The 22,118-nt window shown below is 37.6% G+C and overlaps 1 protein-coding gene across 1 annotated transcript; it reads left to right on the top strand.

Moving 5' to 3' along the window:
* The first annotated feature begins 1,404 nt into the window (after positions 1-1,404).
* On the top strand, positions 1,405-17,949 carry znf408 (zinc finger protein 408). The gene is made up of 9 exons (XM_015054213.1): positions 1,405-1,533; positions 3,099-3,348; positions 5,664-5,722; positions 6,797-6,966; positions 10,955-11,526; positions 12,228-12,437; positions 12,922-13,045; positions 14,798-15,031; positions 17,300-17,949. Exons 2-9 carry the CDS (start codon positions 3,103-3,105, stop codon positions 17,788-17,790), a joined length of 2,106 nt encoding a protein of 701 aa, XP_014909699.1. The 5' UTR covers positions 1,405-1,533; positions 3,099-3,102; the 3' UTR covers positions 17,791-17,949.
* Positions 17,950-22,118: the final 4,169 nt, after the last annotated feature.

Raw genomic sequence — 22,118 nt, 5'->3', positions numbered from 1 at the left:
ATGACATAACACATGTCATGAACATGAATAAGCCTTCATGAATATTTATGACTGTTGTCATAAAGCGTCATTCGGTAAATTATGACACTTTTAATACAAAGTTGACATTATTCAAAATGTCTTTGTTATGACAACTTGACATTAACCAAGAAATCATTACTGTTTAAACTTTACCTTTAATAACATAAAGTTACCTAATTTTTAAAGTGCAATCAGTAATACTTTTATAACAAATTTATATCAGTAATGATTTCCTGGTAAGGACATTTAATTGCTTGAGTGACTCATAAAATTCATCCAATAGTAAAATATAAATATGTGTTGGAAAGGAAAACAACTGATTCAATAAATTGTTGAATGAGAATAAACATAAATTTTGCTTGTGCAACATCATTTCTGCTGCTAAAGTAAGAATGAAATCCCTGTTTTGTGTTAGTGGAACAGCAGCTCCAGCAACTCCCTGATGTTTTTGGAAAGGATGACTAAAACACCTTTCACCTGTTTGCCTGCGTCTCAAAGCGTTACGTGTTCCTGCAGCAGCAGGTGGGATAAGCAGACAGCTGCCTGACTCATGAGAATAATAAAAATATGGTGGATTTCTGTTTGTCTAACGGGCGGGGTTGGTGTCAACGTTTCCTCTACTCTGAATGGGCTTTTTTTAAAGGATTTCCAGCTGTTAAAGTCATGACAGGAAAGGTGTGCAGCAGATTCACCGCAAGGTAAGAATGAGGAAAGATCAGAGAAACTGCAAAAAATCCAAGAGCTCCAACTAAAACCTGACTTTAATTTATTGCTGCTAAATGTTGATAAAAGAAATAATATAAATATACATAAAATATAAAAATAAATATAAAATAAATAAATCAAATAAAGCAAACTAAAATTGTAATAAAAAATGTACAAATATTTTCCCTTCAGATGTAGAAGTTATTAAATTACTTATTCAGATTAAAAAAGTTTTTTGGGGGGGAATGTGCGGGGGGATAATTTACTTATCATAAATGATAGTAAATTTGAATCCATCTATAAAAACGACCTCTAGATGGCAACTTTGTTGCATCTGTGGCCGTTTGTATTAGTTTAATTTACTAATGTGACCAAAATAATGCGGCTGGGGAGACCTAAAAGTGCTGACATGTATATGAAACATATCTTTTGTAAATTAACTCGTTAAAATTAAATTACTGGATTCAGAACACTACCAGTTGTATTTTATAGTATATAAACCCAATGTCGTCTTTTTAACATAGCTTTTATGATGAAAGAATCTAAATAAAATATAAAATGTGTTTAAACTAATATATCTATATTTTTAGGACGATAACTGACCATACATCAAGCAAGTACACTCACATTTGTTTGTAACGGTTGGGCGGAACTAAATAAAACAACCCATGTTTCCGACCGGACTTCCGCTGATTTGTTTTTCTTTGCTGGATAAGGATAGCTTTCCCAGAGTTAATTTTAACGGAGTGAACGGTATTTTTTTTTAAAACAAACACCACTCGACTCAAGACACCGATCACATTTAGTGTATGTACAAACCCATTTGTTCCTAATCTGATTTTTTAAAACCGTTTTTCGGTCTAGAATATGAGCCGGTTAGCCTACGCTAACCGATGCTAAACTAATATTATGTTAATTTCTATAAACTCCAACATTTAGTTTCACCGCCAGCATTAGCGGTTTATAAAACGTTCCGATGTTTATTGAATTGATTTTATGAATATTAGAAATCATAGAACCCTTGAAAATAAAATTGAGTTTAAACACATTCGAAATACGTTTAGCATCATGCTAACAGGTTCATTTCTGTTGGTCAGCTGTGAGTTTCTCTGAGTTATGAGCTAAACTAAATGCAATCAACACAATAATAATGGATTATTTGTGTGTTCAGTTTTAACCCAGTGGAGCTCCAAATGTGCCACAAATAAGTCATTAAACTATAACTTAAATGCGTCCATTAATTAATAAATTTTCAATAATAAATAACTAATAGGGATTTTTTGGTCTCCCAAAATACAAAGTAAATTTAAGGAAAATGTTACTAGAAATATAAATTTAATACAGGAATTTGCATATCTTACTGTTCCCTTATGCTTGAAATTATCTGTATTTTAGAGTAGGGGTGAAGCATATGGGTTTTTTTTTTTTTTTTTTTTACAGGTAAACCACAATTTTTTATCAAAATTTCCCTAAACACAAACTTAGCTATGAAGCAGAAATATTTAAAAGTTCAGTTTGTCTGATTAACAAATTGTTTAGGAAGTTAAAATAAGTTTATGAAAATACAAGTGATGGAAAACAATAGACAGAATGACTTTTAATATGACGTCTTTGTGTTTGTGGTTCAGTTACATGTTTACTCACCCTTAATTTAGATCTGTGCTTCAGTTTTGGCTCTCATCATTGTATATTTTGACAGTTAAAGTCAACATATTTAATTTGAGTTATTCACCACCGGCTCCTTTGTTGTGGGGAAGTAAATACCAAAGGATTTCAGTAGTTGACTGAAGTGTCTCACCAATAACAGTTAAATACATTTTGCTGTAAACTGTGACAAGGCATTGAAGTTAGCAAAGCACTGGAGCCACATGCCAGAGTTTAAAATAACCAACTGAAGTTGACAATGTTATTTAAGTTAAATATTTTAAAGTAAGTCGTTTTTGTTTGTAGTTCATGTTAGTCTGGATTTGAACTAATAATGATCTTGAAAAGAGCTTAAAAAACTTGGGTTAAACTTAATTAAATTATTTTAATAATTTTGAAATGTGTTTTTATTGTTTGTTTCAAAACAGAAAACCAGATATGATGAGGACATGATGCATAAACTCAGCAGCTGTGAACTTATCGGTCTTGGTTCCAAGAATAATCCAGGCAGCTCAGGTCTGATCCTCTGTCTTTGTCCCTCTGCTCTGAAGGAAAGTCTGATTAGGAATTTCACGCTTTGGTTTTCACTGAGGAGCTGAGCTTCAAAGCTGCTGAAATCCCGATAGGTGGCGATAATCTGCTCCGGTTGTTATCCTGTTCCAACGTGACAGGCACAATCTTAGTTGAATAATAATTAAAGTCTCTGGTACGTTTATTTCCCTCCCCAGGTGAATGGCCCGTCTTCTGCCTGATCTCGCCTCCTTCCTGTCCTCGGTTCTGCCCCGCGGCTTCGCGTTGGGCCCTTCGCTGCTGCATGAAGGCAGCGTGGGGCTTTGGTGGGTCGGTGGCCCGCTGGAGGCCGGAGCCCCGCTGGGGACGGAGGGCGACGCACCGCGGGCCACCAGGACGCGTTCAGACCCGCTGAGCAGTTCCTCTGAAAACGACCAATCAGGAGCTGCTTGTTCTGAGGATGAGCAGGTGAAGCTTCCTCCTCAAACATATTCAAACTGTTTCTGTCATTCAGAAATGAGCTTCACTTGCTAATTTACTTAATTATTAAAATATCTTAAATGCTTATTTGACGCTTTGTTTCAGGTGGAAATAAACAGAGTTGAATTTATTTACTTAATTATATTTACTTGAGTCACTGTTGTGAAAAAATTACTTCTAGGAGTATTTTTATTACGCTGTAGTAATTTTATTATGAAGTATTTCTGTGTAGTAGTTCCTTTTTTTTGAAGGACAATTTTGTTTACAGAGACTTAATTAATTTCATTTGTTGTTTATGTTATTTTGTTTATTAATTTGTATATCAATCAATCAATAAAGTTTATTTGTGTAGCATATTTGAGCAACAAGGCATTTCAAAGTGCTTTACATCATAAAAACTCAAAAATAAAACATCTATTTTATAATTAATTAATTTTATTAACAACTTCTATGACAATTTATTGTCCAGAAAACTTTATCTTGGCAAAATCTTATAATTTTAAGAAATTCATAATAATGAAAAATAAACAATAAGTGGTAGCATGTAGAAATTAAATAGGAGGGGTCCTAGGACAGAGCCTTGTGGTTGCCCAGGTGTGATTTCTGCCCATTCTGATGAGAATTTACCTATTAAAACAAAGAAATTCATGTTCTTTTGGTAAAGTTTGTACCATTTAAGTGTTGGAGCAGAGAGTCCTATCTGTATGTACGCTGCATTAAGTGTCTTTTGATCCAAATACTGTCACTTATCCTGATAGTTTGACAGATTCTGCAGTAAATGTCCATAGATAAAAACCATCAGACGTGTCAGTGGTGGTTCTGTGAAGGAGCTGCTGAAAGGAACCACTTTCCTCTGACGGATGAAGCTGGAGTTTTTACCCCTCTCCTTGAAATTTCCCTCATTCTTCAATTAATAGCCTCTGTTTCTAAACTCTAAAATCTTTATATCTGCAGCTGACGCCCATTAAGCTGCATCACATGAAGAGATTCGGTTTCATTCAGAGCTCCTTTCATGGATGCAATCCTTCACAGATTTTCCTCACAGTGAGCATATTTTAAGGCCTATAAATAAGAGAAGTAGTGAACACTCTGTATCAAAGATGCTGATTATTGTCTGCCTGTTAAATGGCCTGATCCTCCATGTCTGAGTGACTTCGAGACATCAGCTACTGTCAGCCTTGAAGTTCTTCATAATGGCGTCTCGGTCTGGTGCTGATTTGCAGAAGGAACGAACGAACTGAGAATCACTGCGCTCAATTAATTTCTGATCCCGTGGGAAGATAACGAAATTGTCCTTGTAATTTTCACCAAATGTTCTGCTGAGGAATGTACAAAGAGACGCAGCGAGGCATGAAAAGATGAAGCAGTGATATGTTTTCAGAGAGGTGCTACTCAAAGCACAAACGATGTGGACAGAAATTACTGCTGGTTATATTTATACCGATGCCTAATAGTCAGTCCAGGTGTGAAAAGTCATTAAAGAGATTAAAAGTACCAGATTTAGTGTAGCAAAAGGAACATTAAGAGAGAGAAGCTTTGGGTCACTTTCTAAGGAAAATAATAAATGATTCTCATGGGAAATCTCGGTTTGGTTAAACTGCTGGATTTTGTTTTAGTTGAAGTTTGAAGTAAAATACATGGACTAATTTTTCTGCATCTGTCAGCTGACATCTAATTCTGGCAAGATTGGTTCTAGAAACCCATTTAGGATGGGATTCCTGGTGTTTGATCCACTCTAATCCAACTCCAGTTTGTTTGCCTAGAAAGTCTGGTTTGTTTGGGGAGGTGTGAATGCACATCGCACTCTGGTCCACATACAAACCTCGGTCTCGATTCGGTTGAAGTGAACTCTGGTGCCGTTTGAATGCATATGTGAACACCAACCGGACCGGGAACCACTCCAAAAGCAGGAAGCAGGCAGTTTCTTTCAGTGGTTCTGGGTACAGCGCCCCCACAGGCGAGGAGGGGAACAGGTTTTTCAAAGGCTTTGACTCAATGCAGTGAGAAAGAAAACGAAGCAGCTAAAATGTTGCCACTTGTGTCCCCTGAACCGAGTCTTCTGAGCTCTTAAAAACACGTCCTGGTCATTATCTCTAGAAAAGTACTTACTAAAATGACAACTGAAAATCAGTCACTAAGAGATCTTTGTAGTCTGAATAACTTTTTGGGTAAATACAGCAGAGTATCATCAGCATATTGAGTAATTTTATTCAGTTTTGTCTAACAGTTGGCAAGGGCAAAGCATGTAAAACGATCTGGTCGGAGCATAAATAATAATAAATAATTATTTATTGTGTTTATAGGCACTGATGGGGGGATCAACCACTCAGGAAGCTCCTGCACAAAGAGCCACATGGTTCAAGTAAGTCCACACAATAATACAGTTTCAACTCAACTAAGTGATGCAGATTCTACTGAGAGCAAATAATTAATGTAAGACATTTTTATTCTCTTTTTCTACCTACTTGGTCTCATATTTGTTGATTGTTACCAGAGATGCACCGATTCAATATATCTGTCAATGTAGATCTGGTATCAGTGACAATAAGGGCAGATCTAATCAGTCTAATTCTATGCTTTGTGCTCTGAGCGACATCATGCTTTATTATTTATTTTACATTATATTTAGAATTCATAATTACATTTCTGAACCATTTGAAAGGTTTGCTACAGTTTATTTCTGCGTGTTTGACCAAAGTAGTCAGTCTTTGTTTTAATTATTGCAGTGACTGGACAAATTAAAGTTTAGTTGTTTTACATGTTTGATCAAGCTTGTGAAGCTGCTGGTGCATTTAAGAGAGCTGTACTGGTGCAGAGTTACCAATTTCTGTGTTAAAAAAACAAAACAACAGCCGTTTTTCTGAACCGGGTCAGTATCGGCTGATACTGGGCCTCAGATATCGGTGTCGAAAGTGGAAAAAAAGTGGATCGGTGCTTCCCTAATTGCTACTCCTGTCAAAGCTTTGAACTTTGTGTTTCCCTCGGATGCTAACCTGATACTTTTTGGCTCTAATTTGTTTCTCTTGAACCCCAGAATAGTGCCGACTCAACACTTTGGCTCAGCGTTTCAGCTTGAGCTTTTTTGATGCTTCTGTTAACTTCAAACTCCAGATTTTAATTTCTAAGAATGACACATTGTGTCACTGCTGCAGTCTGCATATCATCTGCTCCTCTGAGGCGCCCTGATTAAAATCTGTCCCAGTTTTCTTCCCCACAGAGTCTAATGGGGAACAATATAATGCACCACCATGTTCCTTTGATGAGCCACTTAGAGACATAAAATAAATATTTATCCTGATATCCATACAGCCTGCTCTTCTCATAATATGGACTGTTCCTCCCATGCCATCGGCGGCCTCCTGCTGCGTTTCATTCTACGGATGCTTTCATGCAATCTGAGCTGCATTCAGTTTGCCACCGTTTGTTTTTCCCTCAGCTTTGCCTGCCAGGCGCGATGCAGGGCCCAGCAGAACGTGGCGGTGCGGTGCGCCTGCGGAGGGTTGTGTGACGATGCGTGTGTGGGTGTGTGTGTGCGTGCGTGTCAGGACATCCATCCGGGAACGGAGCTGCTGGTGTTCGATGAGGCGCTGGGAAAAGGTCAACCAGGTGAGTCCAGCGATTTCACAGCTGATTTATAACCCCAGCTGGGCCTGGCATGGCTACACATTTTGCTGGACGATAAATTGTCCCAGAATTTATTGTGATGAATAACAATATTGTTGTTTTGAGACCATTTTCAAGAACTCTGATGCTGATTGCAGAGTAAAAATGCAAGGACAGATTCTCAATAAATAAACTTTACATTCTAAAGAACATTCAACACTGGAACTGTCTGAGATTTTAAATATCCCAAATAAATAAAAACTACAGAAACAACAAATAAGATTAATTATGAAGTCTGTAAAAAAAAACAAAAAAACTGTCCTTCAAAACATAAGAAGATAGTTGAGACCAAAGCAGCAGATTGAAGAGTTTTACCATCCAGTCATTGGTAGAACAAGAAAAACAATAAATCATGCACATGGAAATAATTGTTTTATTAATTAAATTAAAAACAATTAAATTAAATTGGGACTGGGCTAACACTGACTAGTTTTAGGTCAATCGGCCAAAACTGTATATTCAGTTTGTCCTGGACTCATTTATCATGAGATGGATAAAAGTTTTTCATTCCTTCACATTACGGCTCTGCGTTTGTATCGAAGGGCCAGAAAGTTGCTTTGTCTCTGTTATAAATATGTACAAATCTTTCTGTTAATGTAAAAAGAAAAAGTTAAACTGCGACGTTTCCATTAAATAAGACATGAAGTTAACAATGATTTATTGTTTTTCTCTTTTCTCTCTTTTACCAAAAACTGGACGACTAAAGTCTTCAGTCTGCTGCTTTGGTCTCAACTAAACTTTATTTTGAAGGACCGTTTTGTTTACAGAGACGTCATAATTCATTGTGTTTGTTGTTTATCTATTTTGGAAGTTTAAAATGTTCCAGTGTTAAATGTTTATTAGAATTTAAAGTTTATTGATCTTTGAGAATCTGTTCTTGCAGCGTATTACCTGAAAATCGCCTCAAAACAACAAAATTATCATTTATCGTAAAAATAAAGTTTTTATCATGACAGACTTTTCTGTGAGAAATATTTATGATCAAAGTCTTTTGTGTACGCAGAGTGAGCTGTGCTTCATATTTTTAAATGATGTATTTGGTTTTAAATAGAAACATTTAAAGTTGGCATCAGACGACCATCCGGTCGCTTCGCCTCTGAAGTTGTTTCAGTAAAGTTTTTAGTGCATTTTCAGTCTTTAATACCCTCAAAAAATTAATTCACCGAGAGATTTTCAACACAACTGGATGCTCAATGATAGCAATATTAAGATTTAAAATCAGTTTGCTAGTCAGCAGGATTAAACCCGAAACGAAGATGAAATCTGGAGATAAATAATAGTCAGGAGGAATAATTTCATTATCAGATAAATGAAAACTCAAGCAAGAAAAGAAAACCATTAGGGGGCGTTTGTCATGTTAGAATTGGACGCTCTCCAGCTCTGACAATCCTTTATTGTTTCTGCTTGGCGGAGCTTTTAAGTGCTGCGATTGATGCGACGATGAGGAGGAAGAGCCCTGCAGCAGCGCGCGGTGGATGTCTTATTAAACTGGCTTCCCTCTCTTAGCACGCTGATTCAGACAGATTGGGACTGTAGATCTGAAAAGTGTCTTTAAAAACAATTGGAAATACTAAATTAAAGATAAGACGATAGGCGGCGGATGGCTGCAGGGAAGTCATGTTGGATTTGAAGAGAAAAGAAAAGTGGAGGGAATAATAATAATAACCTGGTGATGAAATGAGCTTTGAAATGATGAAAGAATGAAAAGAAGAAATGAAACTCAATGCAAACATTAGAAATCCGTTCTTAATACATCTGCTTACAAAATAAACATTTTATTTGATGAGAGGGTTGAGACATAGTTTAATTCACAGAAGCAATAAGTTTTCCTAATTAACCAATTATTAAACTAGCAGTAATCAAAGTTAATTGGCGGCTCTGTTTGTTGTTTTGCTTCATGAGCACAGAAACATCCAGTGGCAGGAAAATCATCAGGAAGAAATGAATAAAATGTCCCCTGCAAAAGTATTCAGACCCCCTGAAATCATTTTGTTACGTTACTATCATAAACATTAATCTGTTTCATTGTGATGTTATATTGCAGACAACACAAAGAGGTGAGATGAAGTAAAATAACTTTTAGTTTTGAACTCCACAAATCTGATCTTTATGGAAAGGAAAGTAAACATGTGGAAGATGGTTTCCTACTCAGAGGAAACAAAAACTAACCTTTTAACCTGAATCTCTGAATACAAATTTAATCTCAAAAACAGATCATAAAGCGAATTACCGTATTTTCTGGAATATAGAAGTATAAATCACATCATGAAGAGGAAAAGACACGTAGAATCAGTCCAGGCTGTAAGTGGCAGGACCAGACCGAACTATGAAAAACAGTGAGAAATACGGCCGAATATTTTCATTCAGAAACGATTATCTGCATCAGACTGAAGGAAATACAAATTATTTGTTTGAAACTTGCACTCTGCGCCTCAGCCGTTTTTAGCAAAGTAGTGGAACCAGTTCTGGATAACAAAACAATAATAAATATTGGATGGTAGCATTTAAATGCAAGGAAATAAAACCACTCCAGACCTCGCATTTGTACGGAAAAGGATTAGGGTCACTGAAAAAGTTACTTTTTACTCTGAATTCAAACTATTTTCTCTGAATTGTGATTTTTTTCAGAAAGTTCAGACTTCAATCTTCTGAGATTAAAAGTCAGATTTTTTTTATGTGGTCTTGATTCTCTTCTATACATTTTGACGTTTCACGGTGGATTCACCTGTTGCAAAAGTGCCAAAAACACTGTTAATACACAGCGTTATGCTGCAACGAAACCTTTGCACCTTTCTCCCTGCAATACATTGGATTCACTGCTCCATCTTCACTGATGTAGCAGAAAATCAGACGCAGAGCAACAAAGAAAACAGCCTGGAGCTGCAAAGAGCGGAGCGTCCTTGAAAAACAAGGAAGGCCATTCTGCACATTTTTATGTGGAGGAAATTTGTCCTTTAGATTTTCATTCATTTTTAATTTGTCAGAATTGTTAGGAGTCTCCAAGTGAGGAAATTATAACAATGGATCCCTGTTAGCCAGGAAGCTGGTCTTCAAAATGAGAAACGTTTGACAATGAAATCACTGAAATATTTAATAGATCTTGCAGAAATATTTAAAAAATAATTACAGCTCATATAAAGTGTTGATTCGTTTATAAAATGTATAATAATTAACCATTTCAGTTATAAGTATGTTGCTCCTAAATGTCTTCTCCTTTTAAAACCTGACTTCTGTTCAGCTTTTATGAGAGTTAATGTGAATTTAAATTGTTCTTTAACTGAGCAAAGAAAAGACTCCAAAGTTAGTCAAGTTTTGAATATATAGTGTTTATATTAGTCCTGCTAGAAAAATTCAATTAAACAGTTAAAAATCTGTATTGTATTTTTTCTGCGTATTTTCCTTTATAGCAATCAAGTTCAACGAAGTTTATTTGTATTGCACATTCCAGCAACAAGGCAGGTCAAAGTGCTTTACATCACTAAAACATAGGAAAAGCATCAGAAACTCATAATCACCAGTTGTGAAACCAGTAACAAGCAGTACATTTTGTCAAGAGCCTTCATCAAAATCATCAATTCATATCATGTATCCTGATCAATGTTTCAGTTATTATTAATCAAAATCAACTGCAACCAGGTGGGTTTTAGTATAGATTTAAAGGAACTCAGTGTTTCACCTGTTTTGCATTTTCCTAGAAGTTTGTTCCAGATTTGTGGTGCATAGAAGCTGAATGCTGCTTCTCTGTGTTTGGTTCTGGTTCCGGATGCAGAGCAGAACCAGAACCAGAACCTGAGAGGTCTGGAAGGTTGATTCAACAACAGCAGATCTTTAATGTATTGTGTTGCTAAGCTGTTCAGTGAACAGAAGTATTTTAAAGTCTATTCTCTGTAAAATGTTTTGTAAATGACTAATGTCTTGTTTTGTTGGACAGATACGAATATGAAGCAGGAGCCAGAGAGCAACAAAATAAAGACTCTGGGAGAGGAAAGGCTCAAAGAGAAGAAGAAAACTCTGCAGGATGAGGAAGAACATTGCAGACTGACTGCCAGTGTCATCAAACCTCGTCCTTCCCCTCAGAGGAGGATGAGGAGGAGGAAAACCGTCCCATGTGAGCCGAACTCAGACCGTGAGAAAGAGCAGGACAGGTTGACAGACAAACCAAACCTTCCTGTTCCTCCGCCCGTTCGCTCCAGCTCCCGTCTGGCTGCTAAACCGCGGCGGTTTCACAGCATGTCCGCCGGATCGAAGCACCATCCTGCGTCCGACTCATCCAAAACCACCAAGGGACAAAGCAAAGACTCGGCCGAGGCGCCCGAGGTTTCCCCGGCCGCCGGGTGGTCAGAGGTCAGAGAGAGACGGTACCGGTGCTCCAGCTGCGGGAAAAGGTTCTATCAGCTCGGTCACCTCCGGAAACACCAGTTCAGCCACACAGATGAGAAACCCTTCCGCTGTCGAGACTGTGGGAAAAACTATACCTCATCGGAAAGTTTCAGAGCCCATCAGGTAACAGATACAGAAATTATGTCTGTTATATTTGTAAGTTTAAATGAAACTCACGGAAAATTAGATTTAGCTTTCTGCTTTGAAGCAAAAGAAAACAAAACCGACATCACTCCACTGTGAGTTTTTGCATGTTTGTTAAATTAACACACCGTCATTTTACACAAATGTTATATTTTCCTGTATTTCTCATTTGATTGTTTTTTGTTCTCTTGCCATTTGCTTAATAAAGTTTCTTTAAACAAAGTCAAACAAGGATGTGAGGAGTGGAAATGGACCAGCTGCGTAAACAGACTTCAAAATTAGAGCATGAATATAAATGTCTAATGACATGAAAAATAATTAAATCTTCAACACAAATATTGAACTTTATTCAACGGAAGTTTACAAAACAGCTAAATAAATTAGAGTTTGAAATGAGCTCTGCTACTATCACATTAGAGGAAGTGTTCCCTCTACTTTCTGGAGAAAATATACGGAGAAAATATGATGCAAACATCTATATCATAAAATCACAATTAGGTACATTTAAGTTTGCAGTTGACACAAAGAAACAGGGCGTGAATACAAGGCAAATCTACCAGTAATCAAAGACTGGATGAAATATGTGATTCTGAAAGAAAATCAATAGTTTTCCTCTGGATGATTCTCTGTTGTCGTGTCGGAGAACAGAAGAGGTGCTAAGACAAATGATTTGTTTCTAGTTGAGTCACAGAGGTGAGCGGCCATTTTCCTGTCCTCACTGTGAAAAGACGTACGGCCTGAAGCGAGACCTGAAGGAGCACCTGGTCCTGCACACCGGAGAGAAACCCTACACCTGCGAGAACTGTGGGAAATCCTTCGCACGACGCCCCTCGCTGCGCGTCCACCGCCTGCTGCACTGCAGCAGGAAGGTCTACATGCTGTCGCCAAAGGTAGCAACAATCAGGATGGTTTCACCTGCTGCATTTCCATCACAAATATCCACAAATCTTTGTCTATATTCTGCTAATGCAATTTCATTATTGCATTATTATTTAGTTCAATTAAATGAGAAATAAAATTAAAATCACATGAATTAAAATAATTAAAAATCATGACAGCTGCACATTGACTAACAAAAAAAGATATAATCCTGCTACTGTCGTCTTCATCGTTTCCACCAGAAACATCCAACTGTTGATCATGTGATGTGAAAAAAGTGTTTCCATTGCAGCTTTGTGTCTACAGTGGAACAAACTTTCCAAATTGGTGTGTTTCATTTTAGATCATTTATTTTTGCAATTTCAATTTGTGCAACCCTACGGATGCATTTAAAAGCAGCTACTGACGCCTCGCCTGTTCTGTTCAAATGAATTTGAATCCCAGCTTGTTTATTCCCAACCAGCCTCCTGACCCATTTTGTCTCCTCTCTCCCAGGTGCAGTGCTCCGTCTGCTCCAAGCAGCTGGCCAACCCCAATTCCCTGAGGAACCACATGAAGCTGCACACCGGGGAGAAGCCGCACATCTGCCAGCACTGCGGGAAGCGCTTCAGTCAGAAAGGTAACGCCGGCTCCGCAGGTGTGATGCTGCAGCTGCGGTCGGCTCTGATCCGGTCGGCTCTGATCGCCTCCGTGTCTCTGATAGCTGGGCCAGATAAAGGCTCTGAACGAGGAGAAACCAACGATTTGATGAAAAACATTTAAATAGTTAACGTTTGATTTAGATACAAGATTTATACACAGTCAGGAAGTTTTTCTGATTAATAATGTTCCAGATCTGGAAAAGTATGGAAAGAAACCAGATTAACTACAAACAACATCCATCCGTCCGTTTCAAAGTAGTTTTGTACAATAGGATATTTCTTTAATTAAAATCTATTTTCCTCCGATCGAGCAGCTTTTTGTTGAAGGCTGTAAATGTTTGTTTTTTGATGAGCAGACAGCAGCGCTGAGACTTTCCTGGAATAATGTGTCTGTAATTAGCTGCTGCCCTCCACATGCACCTCATTTTAACGTGTGATGAATCATCCCAGTTCATTTTCTGTCAGATCAGAATAATTGAACTGATAAGTCTAGACAGTCAGCTCCTTTTTAAAAACCCTCACAAAGGCGTGATCATTTCTGTTCTCAGCTCTTAACTCACAGAAATTGTTTTTTAAAAAAGAACGACTTGGCAGATATTCTTAGCCTTCAGTGCAGACATTTGTTGACCTCCTGGCTCTTCTTTGCCTGAATTATTGTTGGATTTTCATTCCTTTTTCTCTTATTATGTTAAACAAGAGAAGTTTATTATGTTAAACAAGAGGACATGACTGAGGTTACCAAGTGACGTTGCCATGGAAACCGAAGGACTCTTTGGGAAATAAGTGCTTTTAGTGTGAAATCTGATTTCTTGCTTGGAGATAGATTAGTGAAGATTTGATTTGGTGCCAAATTAGCAACTTTACTGATTTCTCTGATGATTTTCAAAATTTCTTGGTGACCTTTTAAATTAGGCAGCCAAACTTAACTACTATAAATATGGGAGATTTTAACACAATGCTGTTGTAGATGGAAAAAAGGAGTAAAATTCCAAGATAAAAGTCAGAAATTTCCAGGGTTTTTACTAGAACATTTCAGATTTTTTCTCTCTGAAATTTTTGAATTTTTAAATTCAGATATTTCTGAGTTCTTCTTGAAAATTTCTGAGATTAATCTCTGAATTTATTTGGGGGTTTTTTCTCGGAAATTTAGTCCTCTTCTTTTATTTTTTTTCCTATGCACCAGGCACTGTCACAGGTAACTCATTTTATGTACTTCATGTAGATATTTTAGATCTTTCCCTTATTTACTCATAGTCATTGTTAATTATGCTAATTCCAGAGGAGTCCAAATAAAAAAATTGTGTTGAATTGAGAGCATTTCTACGCAAAAAGATCAGGGCCAAATTCACAAAGAATCCTAGCCAAAAGTTACTGCTAGTGACAATTCCTAAAATTTCTGAAATCCTAAGATTTTTCTTAGAAAATCTTCAATTAAACTTTAATTTAGTTTTTAAGTTTTATATATATTTCTTTGCCCACAAGATCTCTGTTGTTACAAGAAGTTTGGACATCCCTGCTTTATGTGGATTCAGTTATCATTAAGTGGAAACTTGGACCAAACAGTTTTTTCTCTTTTTAGTTTCAGAGGAAACTTCTTTGATCAGTTCCTGCCGTCTCCCATCCATCAAAGAGACAGCACTGATTACTGGTTTTTTTGGAGGCTAATAAACCAGTTTCACATTGTTGGACAGATGCCTCTTCATTCCTGCCTTCCTGTCTGTCGGCCTCAGGGAACCTGGAGAGCCATCTGAGGGTTCACAGCGGGGAGAAACCGTTCCACTGCCCTGAGTGCCTGCAGACTTTCACTCAGAAGTCGGATCTCCAGCGGCACATGTTCACCCACACTGAGGGAGGGTTTCTTTGTAGCTACTGTGGGAAATCTCTGAGGGACCCCCACAGTCTGAGGTACCACGAGCGGCTGCACACCGGAGAGAGACCCCATCGCTGCTCAATCTGTGGCAAAGGTGAAGATGTCACTCTGAACACAATCAAACAAGTTCTGCATGTAGAGAAAAATCATCTCATATCTTCCTTGTTTTTCTGAGCCCAGATTGATTTTCCTTCCTCTTTCAGAAAGAACAGTTTTTTTATGTTTTATTCTGGTTGTCATGACTCCAAACTGAAAGTAAAGAGAGTCTCAGGCTTTTGAAAAAATAAGAGATTTCTAACAAAAGTTAAAAAACGATCCACATTGTTGCTGTAGCTTCATTGTTGAGGTGAAGGTTGATTATTAGCAGGAAACTTTGAAGATCGAGGTGTTTAAGATGACATGAATCCAGCAAAAGAACATTTAAATGTGTCACCCTAATCAGACTCTTCTGATGTATTTAAATCTTCAGTTAGCTTTCAGCTCCATCCATCATCTGTTTCCACCCAGCCTGAAACGTAGCAGCCAGGAGGATGAATAGTTTTCAGCTGAACTGCATTTCAGTTTTAATACTGAGGCTTTAACAGTGGATTAACACACTCCTGCTAATCTGCTAATCCATTAATAGCAAAACTAATTTATCGTTTAGCATTTTTGCTAACTTTGCTAACATTTGTCGCACTTAGCTTCCCTGCAATATTTTTAAAAATCTAAAAGCTAATTTACATCATTGCGTCGTTCCAGACAGTGGTGGGTACACTGCTTGGAGATAATCCATTATTAGCGGCTAATTTCTGTGTAGCGCTTTTCCTAACTTTGAAAAAGAGCACTTAGCTTCCCCAAATATTTTTTTTTCTAGATAAATGCTAAGCCACAAGTTTACTTGATTGTTTTGTAAACTTTCAGTTGAATAAAGTTCAGCATCTGTCTTGATGTTTTGGTTATCGGCATTTATGTTCATGCTCTTACTTTGAAGTGATTGTTTCCGTTTTCTCTCCCTGTGGTCTTTTTTTTTTTTCAAAATGCACGCCACACTTTCCAGATTTTTCTTTGTAAAAAATGTGAAAACCACGAATCATTCTTAAGACAACACTGTAGTTCAATCACATAACCAATAAAATACGATGAAGATTGTGGTTGAAACGTGACAAAATGTACTCAGTAGCGCCCTCTGCAGGTTATTCTGCGTCATTTATATTAGTTTTATTACCAAACCATCTGTTTTTGGTTTTCATGACTGCCGGCCTCAGATTGACATCTGCACACAGACAACTAGATTTATAAGCACAAGAGTATTGTTCTTATAAAAAATGTGTGAAAAGAAAAAATGTGAACGACCTTCAGAAAGTTAGGAGCGCTGCTGATCAGCACTGCTTTAGCATAAAATATAAAGAAATTAGATGCAACTTGAAACTTCCTCAATGTTATTTATTGTAAAGATGTTATGTAGCTTATATCTTAAAGCTTTCAGAGACATTTGCATACATTTTATGCCTCAAGTTTGTCCTTTCATCATGGAGTTAGAGGAGTTTCAGGGCGGAAAAACTGCAGCTGAGGCGAAGCAGCGATACATGAGTTGATGATAAAGCCAGTTGGGGGCGTGAAGCACAAACCGGCACAATTCCCCGACCTCTTCCTCCTCCAAGCAAGCGCCGCCGTTTATCTCGCCCAGCAGGCTGCAGACGCTCTGTCCTGCATGCATGATTGGAAAGCACAAGCTGCTGATGACTCCGCACATGTTCACAGATTCTGTTCATCAAACGTTCATCAGTAAAAGAAAAACTTGTCTGCTGACTTCACTGGTTTCATTAACAATAAAGTCAGAAGCAAACAAGATATTTTCTGCCTAACGTGCAGAAAAAGCTGGAGAAAATAGATATTCCTGGTCATGGAGACAGTAGACTGTGGAGAAATATATATTTTTGCTTTTGCTTTCCCTTATACATGTGTTTTTGTCAGTGACGATATCAAGCAATCAAATAGAATATTGTCCTGTTCTGTGATAGCTGCTATAGCTAGTAAAAGAAATATATGAATGAGAAAATTCTTGTAGAGAACAAATCAATTCCTTTTTTAATAAGATTTTATTACTTAAATACTAAACGATTCAAACAGCAATTTAAGTCTCAAGTTTGAGATTTGGAAAAACTTTAAGTGCAGAAAACATGAGAATTAACATATTTAATCTTCAAAAATTAAAAAGGCATTGAGGCATTAGTAAACATTGTCTTTTATATTAAACTAAATTAATTAAGATTAGGTTAGACTAACCAATTAATCAGTTAATCAGATATTAAAATAATTGTTAGTTGTGGTCCTATAAAGCAAGAACTTTTTCACCCCACTGTGTTTGTTTCCTCCTCAGGCTACACCATGGCGACCAAACTGAGGAGACACATGAGGTCTTCCCACCTGAAGGAGAAACCGTACAGTTGCTCCTGCGGCGCCTCGTACACCTTGAAGCAGAGTCTGCTTCGGCACGAGGCTCAGCACCGGCCCAAGACAGAGGAACCGATGGCTTCGGGCTGCGGCCACCTGAAACCGGCCCGAGGAAGACCGAGGAAGACTGGGCTTCATCTGGAGACCAGAGGAAAGGATGAGGCACGGGAAAAAGACGAGAAAACGGTGAAAACATCAGAGACTGCAGGCGACGTCCAGCACACCGTCATTTACGTCCACACAGACGAGCTGCCTGCAGGGACGCAGCCGGAGCTGGTGGAGGTGGTGCTGCCTGACGGCGCGGAGCAATGCATTCTGGTCCAGGGGCAGCAGCAGCTGGGAGAGCTGCTGTTCCTGCAGGAGGAGCCGGACGGACTCTGCAGCGTGGCGGAGACCGTGGAGATAGACACGGTGTAACCCGAAGCCGACGATCAATCAGGTGATTGATTAATGAGATCCACCTTCCATCAGCCGACCTCGTCTGCATTTAAACTCGCTTATTAGGGAAAATTGTCCTTGAGCAACCTTCGTACGACAGATGTGAATGAATTAAAGCTGATTAACTGCTGATAATTCTGAAAAATACTCACAGTTTTCATTACCCAATGAAACCATCCATTTTCTGTACACCCTAATCCCAGTGGGGTCGGGAGGTGCTGGTGCCTCCAGCCAACGTTCCGGGCGGGAGGCGGGTCACCTGGACGGGTCGCCAGTCTGTCTCAGGGCAACACAGAGACAGATTGGACAAACGACCATGCACACACACCTAGGGAGAATTTAGAGACCAATTAACCTGACAGTCATGTTTTTGGACTGTGGGAGGAAGCCGGAGTACCCGGAGAGAACCCACCATGCACAGGGAGAACATGAGAACCTCATGCAGAAAGACCGGGACGGGAATCAAACCCAGAACCTTCCCTTCCTGCTGCAAGGCAACAGCTCTACCAACTGCACCACTGTGCAGTTCCCAACAAAACCAATAAAAAAGAATTTGCTTTGCTGGACTGAGGGCGAAAACGGGTCTTTATGTTTGTAAAGGTTGCAAAGTGTTTTACATCATAAAAACATCATACAGTCACCAGTTATTAAAGCAGCAAAAAACTGTACATGTTGTCAAGTACTGTAATCAAATTAATCAATATACATCAAATATATTGATCAGTGTTCCAGTTATTATGGATCACAGGAACTCTATCAGGTGGGGTTTTAGCCTTGATTTCAGCCGGTGTTTCGACTGTTTTGCAGTTTTCTGGAAGTTTTTTCCAGATTAATGGAGCATATCTTGATATTTCTGGGAATCTTTTAATCCTGAAAATGTTGTTCAGGTGATAAAAGGCCGACTTTGTAGATGAATTTATGTGTTTCTGGAGGTTTAGGTCTGAGTTTTAAAACATTTTTATGTAATTTATTCCTAACTATTTCTAAGTGGTGCTGGTCAGATGTCCGACCATTTTGTCAGATGTGCCAAATAATAAAAATAGAACATTTTTATTACTTTTAATAATACTTATGTCTATTTTTAACAACAAAACCAGGATTTGGGTGAGTATTTCTTTTTAAAACATTAGTTGTGTTTTGTTGTGGTTTTTATTATTTTATTAATAAAATGCAGATTTGAGTGAACTCTCATCTAAAAGATCATGAACATTTGTCAAAAAGAGCAAAATGTATGATTAGATAAAAACTTTTCGTTGTTTCTAAAATTTTTCATCTCAAAAGAATATTTCAATCTATGAATGAGTGGCAAGACTTTTACGTTTTTGTTCATAGATGTTTTCCATCCAATCAGACTGAGTTTGATCTATTTTGCAAAGAGGAAAGGACTAAAAACTTCAGTCTGTAGATGTTTGAAGGAGGCGGAGACAAAGTTCAACTGGGCTGAACATAAATATTTGTATCAAATAAAATTCAAACAAAATACTCAGACATTTGTGGTTTCAATGTAAAAACTTGGCAGTGAATAGTTTCAAGGATGTATGTTTGGTTTATTTTTAAATAAACCTTTGATTGCTTTATGTAGCTCTCAGAAACTTTCTGTCAAAAATAAACGGGCCTAAAATAAATTTAAAAAGACGTCAGTAATGTTCACATCTCCTCACCTCAGAAAAGCCAAGCAGATGGAAATCTGTTATCAGATGTAGATTACACAACTTCTGCATCAAAGTCTTTTCTGTAAATGTGGAAAAGTCTCGTCGTGATCTGCAGCGTTGAACCCTCTTCCTGCTGCACAATGACAAACACTCAGAGAAAGCTCTCCAGCCTGAAGGACTCCTGACGGCAGGGAGAAACCTGCAATTAAATGCCAGTCTTGTTCAGGAGGACCTTGTTTCGAACTGCAATGGATTTCATGTGTTGCATAATAAAGAGTCCAGCGAGTGTTATTTCTGTTGCACAAAAATGCGTGAGTAGGAGTTGAAAAAAGCATCGCTCAAGGATATTGTTCTTTGAAAATAAAATAAGAAATGGAAATCAAAAGAAGCTGCACACATTGGGCCTCTGTCGGGTTTCAAGGCATTCGCCATGTAATTGTGGTTTCTCTGTTTGGAGACTGAAGCTGCAACTCATCTCTCCAGTGTCGGCTCTCGCGGGAAATATCGGCAGCAAAACTAAGCAGCAGCCAGGCAGAACGTAAAATCATTAAAAGAAGGATCATTTAAATTCAAGCCATTCTGGAACCAACTACTAGAAAACTGCAAAACAGCCGAAACACTGAGTTCCTTTAAATCAAGACTAAAAACCCAAGTTTAGAATTGCCTTAAAATGATAATAAATGGAAAATTGACCAACATATTTGATCCACGTTGATTATTTTAATGATGACACTTGACAAAAATGTACACTGGAAAAACCCAAAGTCTTACCAAGTGGTTAGGTCTCATTTTTAGTGCAGATATCTCAATGGAAATAAGACAAAAATAACTTTAAAATGACTTCAGCAAGAAATAACTGTTTGTTTCAATCCAATAATTCCTGAATATTAATGGAAAAGTTTCAGTTTCATCGGCTCTAATAACATGAGATAAACATGTTGTTACAAGTGAAATAATCTTCCATTTGGAACAAGAAGTTTATGTTTTTCATCAATATTAAGGAAATATTGAGTTGAAACAAACTTCTATCTCCTGCTGAAGTTATTTCTAAGTTAGTTTTGTCTTATTTCAAGAGACCAAAGTACTTGGTAAGATTTTGTGTTTTTGCAGTTTAATGTCTGTTATTGGTTTTCACAGTTGTTGACTATATGGTGTATTTATGATGTTTTCATGATGTAAAGCACTTTTTGCTATACAAATAAACTTTATTGATTGATTAGTAAATCAGGGTTCTTAAAAAATTTTAATTCAAGTATCTAAAATAAAGGCATAAAAATATTTCAATGTGTTTAAAAAATCTAAGTTGGCCTTTAATTGCAGGTGTTAAATTGTGATGCAGCAGGAACATCGAATCCTGTTTGTATTTCTATCGTCATTCATCTCATCAGTCTAAACTCTGGACTTGGTGAATTTTCTGGGACATTCACTCCTGTGAAAACTGGCAGCTGTCGTTCATGTTGAGAAATTTCTTCCTCTCTGTGTTGAATAATTCACTTCAACCATTTTGGATCTGGCCTTTTAGCAGCGATTCATGTACGATCACCAAGTGGGTCAAATCCTGCCAACAACGCCAACATCTCTCAGGGGAAAGAAACAAACTTTTTGTTTGAGGAAAGGAGCTGGAAATGCAAGTTTATTTGTTTTTAAAAAAGCATTTTAGGTAGAAATGTATCTTTCTAACTATGTCTGAGATGGAGCTCTTGGGTTTTTTGCAAGTTGTCTGATGTAAGATGATTTTTTTTCTCACAGTTGTGAACAATCTTTCACCTTTTCACCTTGCTCCATGATCCTTCCCAGACTGATCAGAAACATTTGCCGTCGTCTTTCCATCCTGGCATCACAAGTGTCTCAGACTTTCCAGCCATGCAATAACATTTCAGCCTTTAAAGGATGTATGTAAAAAGTTGTATGTCAACAGCAATAATCTAGTGCAGCTCTCATCTAGAAAAAGCTATTCTACAAAACGGCCTTGCTTTTACAGCGGTAACATCTCCGATTGTTCTCCAGCTGTGAGGTTAACGGCTGAATAAAAACACGTAACCAGTTCTGCATCATCACCTCAGAAAGCAGCAGACCCAGCCTGACAGAAACCACCGAAGGCTGAACCGCTGGACAGCCTGAGTGTCGGTGCAAAACGAGCAGGTTTCACCGGCTAACGGGTGTCTGACGCACAAAGAGACCAGAAAACATTCAGTGTTGTTGTGTTTGTCTAAAGGAAGAAGCATTTCATCCAATCAGGAGGTTTTTATTCTGATTAGCTCATGGTTCACCTCAGCAGAAGGAAATAAAATGCAAAAATATCCTAATCATCACCCTGATTGGGTGATTTACCCACAAATCAACTGTGATCAGCAAAAATTAGATTTTTTCACAAATTACAAAAAATTATAGTTTTATAGTAATCAGTATTTTTGACATTTATACTGTTTGCTGATGTCAAAACGGCTTAATGTTTTTAATATGGATGAACTAATGTAAACACTAGAAAAAACTATTAGAAAAAAGTAGCTTGGCTTTGATAAGTTATCCTTAAATGAAAAAATATATATTTTCTGGTAATTGGATCTAGAATAATATGAAGTTGCATATAAATGGAGTTGAAAACAAAAAATGTATACAAATTTTTAGGTATAACTTTCACATTGAATATATTAG

The sequence above is a fragment of the Poecilia latipinna genome, unplaced genomic scaffold (assembly GCF_001443285.1).
Source record: "Poecilia latipinna isolate Pla-1442-1.1 unplaced genomic scaffold, P_latipinna-1.0 Scaffold1237, whole genome shotgun sequence".
Lineage (NCBI taxonomy): Eukaryota > Metazoa > Chordata > Actinopteri > Cyprinodontiformes > Poeciliidae > Poecilia > Poecilia latipinna.
This window is presented reverse-complemented; position numbering and strand designations above follow the sequence as displayed.